General features: G+C 40.9%; 1 protein-coding gene across 4 annotated transcripts in view; it reads right to left on the bottom strand.

Annotated features, from left to right (window-relative positions):
• Positions 1 to 362: 362 nt before the first annotated feature.
• Positions 363 to 10,575, bottom strand: part of TRAPPC9 (trafficking protein particle complex subunit 9) — an 819,600-nt gene continuing 809,387 nt past the window's right edge. For all 4 annotated transcript variants that reach the window (XM_045006039.1, XM_045006040.1, XM_045006041.1 and 1 more), the window contains exons 22-23: positions 6,934 to 7,157; positions 363 to 1,726 (exon numbers count right to left, since the gene is read on the bottom strand). In XM_045006039.1, the coding sequence (XP_044861974.1) occupies positions 1,547 to 1,726; positions 6,934 to 7,157 (404 nt within the window). In that variant the 3' untranslated portion in view covers positions 363 to 1,546. The remainder of the gene's footprint in view (positions 1,727 to 6,933; positions 7,158 to 10,575) is intronic.

Below are 10,575 nucleotides of genomic sequence, written 5' to 3'. Positions count from 1 at the left end.
AAATGTTCACTGTGTTGTGAACAAAATTTTGGCGCAAACGGCATCACTGCTGCTTGAATGTACTGGAAATGTAGATACTATAGCCTGTAGCAAAAGTTCCCTCATGCTTAGAAACTACTGTTCAAGTGGGAATATTTTTTGCATTATTGCCATTCAAAAACTGCAGTATTCATCATTCAATTGAGCCTGGGCAGGATTGTGTTTCTACTGAAGACAATGAGAATTTTGCCAGTAGGAGTGGGCTGTAAAGCCATCATATCTGAATAAAATATGCATTTGGTTATTTGCATGTTTAGACACAAATATGATTCACACAGCAAAGAAACATTCATGTACAGATCAGACACCATCAGTGCTTCACCTAGGGAAAGCCTCGGTCTCTTTATTCAAAGCTTCTATGTAAAAGACAACACAGTAAAGCAAATTTACAGTACATTTGGCAGCTACAGCCACAGTGAAGTACCTTGCAAGCAGTTATTCCGTAATGTTTTATTTTATTCATTCGACAAAGAAAAGAAGAAAATACCATAGTCTAGCCTGGCCTGTCTAATCCTGATTAGTAGACGTTTGGAAACAATTTCTTGTGAAAAGCTTTAAAAACTATCAGCAGATTCATCTTGGTGGCATTTTAAGAGGCCTGCAACTGCTTGAAATGGCTCCCAACTGCCATGAAATAGGCCTGTGGCACTCTGACATCATAGGTTACCCACAGGCAGGCAAATATTTGGCTTCAATCCTTTCTGGAAAAAATAGAAATGTTTCTACCTGTCTTGCTTTCCTTCTTTTCTTGTTTACTGCTGCACAAAGGGAAGTAACTGCACTGTGACCAAGGAGGGACGGAGAGCTCTTTTTGGGTTCATGCCTATTCTATCAAGAAAAACTGGAGATACAATTACCGCTATTTCCTGCAATAAGTAACAAATTAAAAGGCATTACTGCTGCTGCGTTCCTTAGACTCTGGTGGGAAAGAAAAAAAACTGTTCTGCTATTGCCTGGCTTACATCTATTCTGAGTTAGAAAGACACCAATATACCCAGCAAACAAAGGGCTTAGAAACAAGCATAGGAAGAAACTGTGACTGAGAAAATAGGTCCCAAATGGTGTATTCAGTGTGGTGGTGGTGGGAATTTAGTGGAGAAACACAACTCTTGTTCAAGTGCAGACGATATATCCTTAGGTATCATTCAGGTTGGAGCTACGACCTTCGAGCTCATGGCTAAATTCAGCTTTCACATACACCCCTGCAAATCCACTGATATCAATGGGGAGGCATGGCTATCAGGAAGAGAAGAATTTTTCCCTTAGTGGCTACCAAAGGCTTTTTGGAAGGCAAGGGGGGGTGTATCCAGTACATTATATTCCATCACTCCTTTCCAAATAAGCAAAGGCAGCTGCCCGAATGACCTCAGCCAATTCTAAAAGGGTTCAGCTGTGCCTCTAAAGAAAGGCCTGTGGGCTGGGGTTGGAAAGAAACATAGTGGGGTCAAGCAGAGGACATGGCAAGTGTTTCTGTGCACTGTGGCTAATCCAATATCATATGGTACATTTACAGTTTGGTTTGGATCACAGGCTCCGTAGCACGAATGTGAACACTGGGCAGGCAGAACCAAGAAAGAGGAAGCTCCCTGCTGGAGATGTCTTCATGAAACTTGATGTTCAAGTAAAAATCACCTGTATAGAGAAAGAGCAGGGCTCCAAAGCACACAGCATTTTTGGTTGGTTTCACCTGAAAGAGAAAGGGCGGAAGTTAGCTGAATAAAACAAATTTGGTAAATAATAATAAATAATAGTAATACTTTGCCATTCTATATATTCGTGAAGTAAACCTCACAAAGCCCCTTCACCTCCACCCCAAGAAAGCAAATGTTGCTATCCCCTTTTTACTGATGGTAACACTGATGTAATGAGAATGAAGTTAAATGAGTTTTCCCCAAGCCTTGCAGCATGTCTCTGGCAGAGCTCTGACTAGAATACATATTCTCTTGAATCTACCAAAATGTAGCTGTCTTTGGCAGAAGCTATCAGAGGTTTCCAGAACACCCAGGAACATCTAACTCTTAACCCTTATTTAGCAACTTGTGTATTAAAGACTGGTTCTTAGAATTTCACACATATTAAACACCTTGCTAAACACCATTTAACCACTTGGCAATAGCTAATAGCATTTATGGTAATACTGTCCAAATATGCAGCTCACTTCACCATCATTGGGCTAAATGAGTTTAGTGGGAGACATCCCAGTAAGACAGCAATCCTAAATTAGCACATCCCAATTGAGTATAGTATACTGAAGTATTATTTCATGTTTATATAGAGCCTTTCATCACACAGCAATTCAAATTATATATACACACACAAACTCAACAGAGCACTTAAATATGCACTTCACTTTAATTATGTGAATAATCCTATCCCTGTTCAGCAAAGCATTTAAGCACAGGCTTAAATTTAAGCTCATGAATAGTGACAATGACTGCAAGTGGAGCCTCTTACATACCTAAAATTAACTACGTGTTTTGCTGAACTGGGCTAGTATTAGTCACATGCTTTGCTCAACTGGAGCCATAAAGGCTGAGCAGACGTCACTGAAACTTCTCCACAAATTTCACCTCTGTTTCAAAAAGTTGAAGGAAACTGAACGGGGAGGTCCAGAAAGAAACGTTACTTGCCCCAATGAATGTTGTTCTGCAGCAAACTGATCCTGCAGGATGCTGAGTGCTGCCAAGACATGCTGAAATCAATTGGGGGTGGAAGTTTATCAGCATCTTGCAGGATCAGGCCTATGCAAAGCCATTCTTTCAAAGGTTGGGTTGCCTAGGGTGGTGGTGGAATCTCCTTCCTTAGAGGTTTTTAACGTCAGGCTTGACAAAGCCCTGGCTGGGATGATTTAGTTGGTGTTGGTCCTGCTTTGAGCAGGGGGTTGGACTAGATGACCTCCTGAGGTCCCTTCCAACCCTGATATTCTATGATTCTATAGGAGTCATGTGACAGGATATATGATTTAGGGAGGGATCTGCAGAGGCAGTGTTACAGAAAGGATGAAAGACTAAGCATGGTGATCCTTATCACTCCCAATATAATACCCGGGAAACAGAGACCTGAACAAATGCTCAAGTAACAAAGAAAAATATTTTTCATTATTGTTTATTACTCTTCTTTTAAAGTGAACTTAGTGTTTGTGAAAGGTGCAGTACATACAGCACGTGAGAACACAACCCCCTGTTTAACCACACATTTGAGATAACACAGGTAAGCTATCGTGCCAACTTGCCCTTGGCTGCCTGTTGTCATCTAGGGGTGAGAGTGTAAATACAGTCCTATTCAGTGGTTGGCCTCTTGCTATTAAGGGCAACATTTGTGCTGGTGGGTTTTGTAAAGTAGATATTTGATGGCTATGAACTTATTCATAATATTTATTTATACTGCTGTCGTATTTAGAGGCCCCAGTCAGGAACTCAGCCTCCATTGTGGTATACACTGTGCAGATATATGAAAGACGGGCTCTGCCTCAAAGAGTTTACAGTTTTACTTAAACTACACTGATGCTCCTCACTCGTTTCACATGGGACACTGAGGAGCTGTCAAAGAGTTGCTGATCGCTATTCCTGGGCTGATTCAAAATAACTGTCAACCACAATGAAATGTTTTTCCCCCATTACCAATCCCCTAGCCCAGGGGTAGTCCATTATTTTTTGTCAAGGTCCAAATTCTTGGTCAAAGTATAGTCAAGGTCCAGGCTCCAGAGAGATTAATAATAAATAAATAAAAATATTCTGGAGTCCGGTCAAAAGTGTCTGGTGGTCTGGATTCGCTCTCAGTCCACTTACTGACTACCTCTGTCCTGAGCCATCTTGTAAAAACATATTCAAACACACACACACTGAAAACAATATTGGTAATCACAGAGAACACAAGGAAACATGAATTGCTGATAATTACAGAAATTTCCAGGGCAGTTAGATTTGTTTTGCTTTTAATTTGGAAAGTATCAGCTTGCTCTGAGCAACTAATCAGATAAAACATTATTAAGAGCCGAAGGAGTATTACTAAAGTGATTAGGTTTAAGGTGGCCACGATACAACCAAAAGAAATCTCAATCAATGCAAAAGTATTTTAATCAATTAGGCTCTGCACTGTTATCTCACATCTCAAATTCCTACATCTGGTAATATGTATCACAATCTTGTTGATTACTAATAAACTCATCTTTCTTTTATGTTTTAAATGGACAGTGTCAAGTAGTTTTAACTCAGACTAAAAGTTAAGTGTTAAAAACAAACATTTTGCATAACTTAAAATTCATATAAATATTTTAATGATTAAAAAACCAATAAAACAGTTTGTTTTTAATATAGATAGATCCCTGCATTGTTTGAAACTGAAGGACCCAAACACAACTTCATTATAGAGAATGAGAAAGTGAACATGGGCTTTCAACTCCAAGGGAAACTGACCATTCTCTATTCTTTATGGCGTGAAATGAAAAATCATGATTTTTGTCTTTTAAAGTAATAGTTCAAACACTTTTTGTGTGCTGCTTAACAAAGAGTGTGCACTGAAATGTGTGTGTGTGTGTCTGTATAACCCCACTCTGCTCCAGATATGTCCAGAAACAAATTCAAGCCTAGTCTGAAAACTACAAAGATTTTCCGGGAGTGAACTTTTAGGAGTCTGGCTTGGTAAGAAGCTAAAGTGGAGGATAGCAGTTCGGTCCAGAAAGGTAAACTCAGTTCAGCATTGATGACCAACCCATTTCTGTGTCAATGTAATGATGGGCCACACTCTGCTGGTAAAAGCTGGCTGATTTACACCAGTTGAGAATCTGGTCTGATGTATCAGTCAGTTTATAAAAGGAGAATACAGATTCACTGAACTCTTTCAATCTCTGACCTAAAGTCTTTTTGAGGTCTGGCTTGGACCTTGATCATAATTCTGGGTAGCACTCATTCCTCCCCACAGTATCAATACCCAAAATACAAAAACGAGGTACTGGTTTCTGAAATTTACTTTTTGCCATTGATTAATGAGTCAATATGGGAGGATGAGAGAGACTCTGATAACATCAGATATACTGTTTGAAGAAATTTCCTTCTGTGATCAGTATTCGGAGCCCTGAGGAAGTATGACAATATGTTATCTTTGGGATTTACTGTAGGAAATGCCCTGATACCAATACCACAGAATAGAATACTTTTTGTCTCAGAAGTTCACATTTTTTCCCTTGGCCTTTTTGGAGTCAGAATTTGGACAAATTAACAAAAAACAACCACCACCCCTCATTACCTTAATAAGGGATCGTGTTTACAGTAGAAGTGCTGGGTTGGGCTCAATAGCAGGGGGAATGCTGAAATTGCACCTCAGGTATTCACATGGGAGATAACCTCTTGGCTTCTCTCCTCAGGGGAGACCCAATCATAAAGCAGAATATATTTCACTGACTTCTGCCTTCTCCCTTGCTAACCTCATGGGCAAGACTCTTCCACAACTGGGTACTTAAGCACTGGAATTCTGATTCAAAATCAACATTGTCAGAATGATAGCCCCAGGTCAAGAAATCCCTCTCTTGATGATTTCTGTTGACACATTTAAGCTGAAATTATTCAGCAAACAATACCATTAGGATCCATTAAAATTCAGGCTGATGATGAATTCTGTACTCGCTAGCTTTAAAAAAAATCTATTTTCTGCATATGTTGTACAGTTGAAAAAACATGCACATTGAGTCGCCAGTGGTTAACCTTTAATTTCTCCCCAGCTCAGATTCACTTACATATTCAGTTTTGACAGTCATATTTTACTGGATAACTTAAGACCTGACCTAAGTAAAGACCTGACCATACACTCACTCTCTCTTCATGCTTATTTAATATGCTACCAGAATCAGAGCATTCCTTACAACATTTCAGTATTTTTCCTCTGTTTTTCACTCCTCTTTGATTTTTTGTATCTTTAAATAACCTTCAGTGTTTTGCCTCAGGAACAAAAATCTCTCTGACTTGAAATCTCTAGACTTGAGAGAAAGTTTAACTCTTCTTAGTAGGGACACAACATTTTTTGCATGGTTTTAACACTGATTTTTTTTTTTAAATTGAAAAATCAAAATGATGAGATCAGCCTTTATAACTGTATGTTAAGTGACAACTGAATGAACATGCTCATCTTATTGGTCTTTAATGTTTATCTCATTTTCTCTCTTTTAGTCTGTGGCATTTCCTCATAGCCTGGCTAAAAATTGTTTACAGTTTCTTTGTTCAGCCTGGAGGATATTTCCATTACCTTGCAGAAAAAGTTCTTTAAACTCTAAATGCTGGTGGGGTTGAATGGCTCAGGGGATTGGCAATATTGTATCAAACCTTTTATCAATGGTACAAACTCAGAGTTTGCCAGCTTGGTAGTGACCAAAAGCTATTGACATCTGTGTGGCCTGTGTCAAAGGAATTAGTGATCCTAAACCATTATATGGAAATGATTTTCTACATCACAGAACCCAACACCCTCTATTGGCACCAGTTGGGACCGCTGGTCAACATCAGTACTTTTGGAAAATCAGGCCTCTTTAAAGTGTGCACCCCCAAATACTGAAGTTCCCGAAATCATGAGTTACTTTTGAAACCTCTCAGCCCTTGTTGGCAATATCTGTGAAAGATCAAGGATTCAATAGGCATGAAGCTGAATTCTCCTTTGGGGTGGAGCCGTTTCGGTCACATGGTTAAGAAACTTTGTTAGGCCAGTATGGAGAAGTTTGCACTACTGCTGCCTATGCTGTACCTTTTGTATGAATAGATAAAAGAGTTCAGTCTCCAGGGCTGTCAATCCCTCACCTCCAATAAAATTCACTAATAATAAGCTGCATATGTTGGCATCTGTTTTGGCATATCGATTTTTAATGCATGTGTCATGCAGATGAGTGGACTATGAAAAAGAAAGACTCACTGAATCAATGTGAAAGGTGTTGGATCCAACAAAGGTGATGGCATCATGGAGCTCATAGTTGTGCACTCCGTTTTGGTAATCCTGGTATGGGATCACCGTCAGAGCAAACGGGCCCACACTGTGTTTGCTCCAGTTGGTCAGCTTCACCTCCAATGCGATGGGGTCCCCAACTTTGCAGTCTACTACAATATCACAGTCACAGACCTTTCCATCCACCAAGACATCTGCAATACAAGACATGAATTTCACGTTATTTAGGACTTTTGCTGTAGGAACAGCACTAAAATTGGTCTCCATGAGAATCCTGAAAGATGCACAGTGATAATACACAGCAGTTTAGGCTATGGAGTAAAGACATATACTGTGTAGCTACAACCAAACCTCAGAAGGCACTTTAGCAGGTATAATGTAATGATGGAAATTAAAATTTAGCTAGGATACGAGGGTTTACATCCCGTCTCTTGCAAAAAATGCCACGGAGTCCTTAATGACAATGAAGGAGATTTCCAGTAAGAAACCCACGAATTACTTTCACTGACCAATTGAACATTGCGGCCTATTACCTGTCAGTGGCTAATTGTCCACCTTTATAAGAGGTAAAAACATGTGTTACATTTTTCCATACACAAAGAACAACAGATCCTTTCAGTGTGAATAACTGCCAACCCCATTCTACTGTCTGGTGTGCTAAAGCTACAGACTTATCCTCACTCTGCCTCCTTTGGGGATGTTAGCACAGCCAATGGTGCTATTTGGAGCCATCCTTGAGCTTGGAGAGGCTAGTCCTATGCAGAGGTGGAGGAGGAGGCAGCTCCTTGCGCCCTCATGCAGTGCAAACCATAATCTGGCCTAAGTAAAGACCTGACCATATGTGAGCTGCATTCCACCTGCTCTTTATGCATAAGTATTGCGCAAAAAGAACCAGGTAGTCAGCTGGGGGAGTGGGCAGGGGAGCTATACGCAATTCTCAAATACAAACTGTAACTGGCGTAGATCCTTTTCTGGATGCCCACATGTCCATGTGTCATAGCCAGAAATAAATCTCCCTGTTAATATGGTGACCTTTTAAAGCAGGACAGTCTGTGTTGGGGTTTGCAGTGTAATATATATATATCACATACACTAATATCCAGCAATAAGAAAAAATGGGATTTCAAAATGTTACAGTGGCAATAAAAGCTTGTCTACTTATTGCACTTTATTTCATTCTGAGATTCTTATTTTTACTTTACAGTTTTCATTTATTTCTTTTTTTCTCATGGAGATAGCAGTAAATATAATGCCCCCAAACTGGTTACTGCTGGGCCAGCTGCAATCAAAGTGAGTGTGCCCAGTAACACAGCCCATTTGCTTGTACAGCAGTGAAATGATTCATTGCCTATACAATGTGAAATTGCTAGCATAATTCCCCGCTCTGAAAGGGTTTCCAGTTGTGCAATATCAGTGTACTTCACAGACTAAATTTATCTCTGATGTACTGTAGATACTACAGCATTTCTATTTCACAACAGGCTCTTGTTCAGAGACAGGGAAAAGCTTTGAGCACATGTGAGAGAGACCATTCAGAGTGGATACATGCACTCAGGATATCTCACATTCATGGGGTTGTTCGGTTCCATTATTCCAACCTCCTCCCATATTACAGCCATTGTGAGATTCACAGTGTTACACTTCTTCAAAGAAGGTTTGAGTTGTATTAATCAGAATGTGCCCTCATTTCTTACAGATATTATTTCTTATTCTTATTCTCCAGGAACGGTCAGACATGCTCAGCTCGGAGAGAGCATATTTCTCACAACGAGTTTTTGATTTTTGCATTGTTGGCTCAGAATCAGAATATGATCTATGCTTCTGTGATGCCCATTGAGCCTAGCAAACTGGACAAACCTTGAAGCACCAATGAAGAAAACAGCTAGCAAGAACGAAGAAACAAGTTCAGAAATTAACATTTTTTTGACAGATCCAGTCAGCAAATGACAGGCTGATCAGTCAAAGGAAGTGATCTCTAAACTTCCCTTTGACCAGAGCTGCCATGTCGCAGCAGCAAGAAGCAAGTACACTACACAGGAGGTACAACAGTCGGAGCAGACATGACGCTGACACAAAGAGACCAAGCTGTTGGTGTTATATATGTCACTTTTTAGAAAGATTCCAGTGGTATGGTTGAAAATGAGGCCTATTTAAGCAAAACATTTCCATTTCCAATAGGATGTACGGTTTCTATGATTAGAAGGAACACACTTCACAGTCAACTGTAGCATTTTGAGGAGGGCTTGCAAAACTATTTTTGTACTACTGCACCCAAACGTGACGGTCTTCTGCACAGCACGGTCACACGACTTTCTACAGTAGTGGTTCTCAAACTTATTTGATCACGCAACCCTCTATTTTGTGTCTGTAGTAGGTTATGCTACCCACAGCAGCGCAGAAGTAAGGGTGGTATGGCATTATCACCCTTAGGGCTGGTCCACACTAAGAAGCGGGGTCGAACTAGGGTACGCAAATTCAGCTACGTGAATAGTGTAGCTGAATTCGAAGTACCCTAGTTCGAACTACTCACCCGTCCAGACGCCGCGGAATCGAAGTCCGCGGCTCCAAGGTCGACTCCGCCACCGCCTTTTGCAGTGGTGGAGTACCGGAGTCGACCGCGGCTACGCGGCAGATTAGACGCGATAGTTCGAACTCCGAGAAGTCGAACTCACTGCGTCGACCCAGCTCGTAAGTGTAGACTAGCCCTTACTTCTCTGCTGCTGCTGGCGGCGGTGCTGCCTTTAGAGCTTGGCACCCAGCCAGCAGCTGCCACTTTCTGGCTGCCCAGCTCTGAAGGCAGAGCCATTCCGTGCAACATTTACTTTTATGCTGCAGTTGGCAGTGGTGCTGTCTTCAGAGCTGGGTGCCTGGCCTGTAGCTGACGCTCTCCGGACACCCAGCTCTGAATGTGCACAGTAAGTTTTTTCCCCCTAAAGCTTCTCACACACCTGCAGAATATATTCCACACTCTCCCTCCAGTTTGAGAACCCCAGTTCTATAGGCCTGTCGAAGGACTTCAGGGTAGGCTAGCACGCTAGTCGTTGGGGACATATTCCAAACTTAACTGACTGATTTCTCACACAAAAATGTGTGTGTATGTATCTAAACTTAACGTTTTCCAGCCTACTGCAGCAGAAGCGGAGACCAACTGCTTTTTTCACTCAACCCAGGTGCTCTATTTCTTTTCATGGCTCTCTCATGGAGGAAGTGCTTTCAGTTTTTAAAAATTACCCTTTACTTTGGTTGCCTCATACCATGGGGACCTGCAGCCGTGAGCTTTACTGGCCCCAAAGACTGCCTCCGGCTCACATGAATCTTCAGAAATATTCAACGAGCTAAGTGCATGAGTCTTTATTTTAAAGCTACTCATCTATTTGCCATTAGATTTTCAACTCCATGCACAGATGCAGGAATTATGGATGAAACTTTTGCTCGCTGTCCCCATCATGTAACAACAGTTCAGACTGTTGCTTCACAACATCTTTAAATGAAAATATTAAATCCACCAGAAGGTGAGGAAATTATACCCACCTCCAACAAATCAATTTCCTTTGGTATTCCTGAAAATCAGTTCACCAAACATTGATTTCGAAAGAGACACAAGGAGAGAGA

Source organism: Mauremys mutica, chromosome 2 (assembly GCF_020497125.1).
Source record: "Mauremys mutica isolate MM-2020 ecotype Southern chromosome 2, ASM2049712v1, whole genome shotgun sequence".
Taxonomy (NCBI): Eukaryota; Metazoa; Chordata; order Testudines; family Geoemydidae; genus Mauremys; species Mauremys mutica.
Note: the sequence above shows the minus strand (reverse complement) of the source record. Positions and strands in the feature narration are given on the sequence as shown.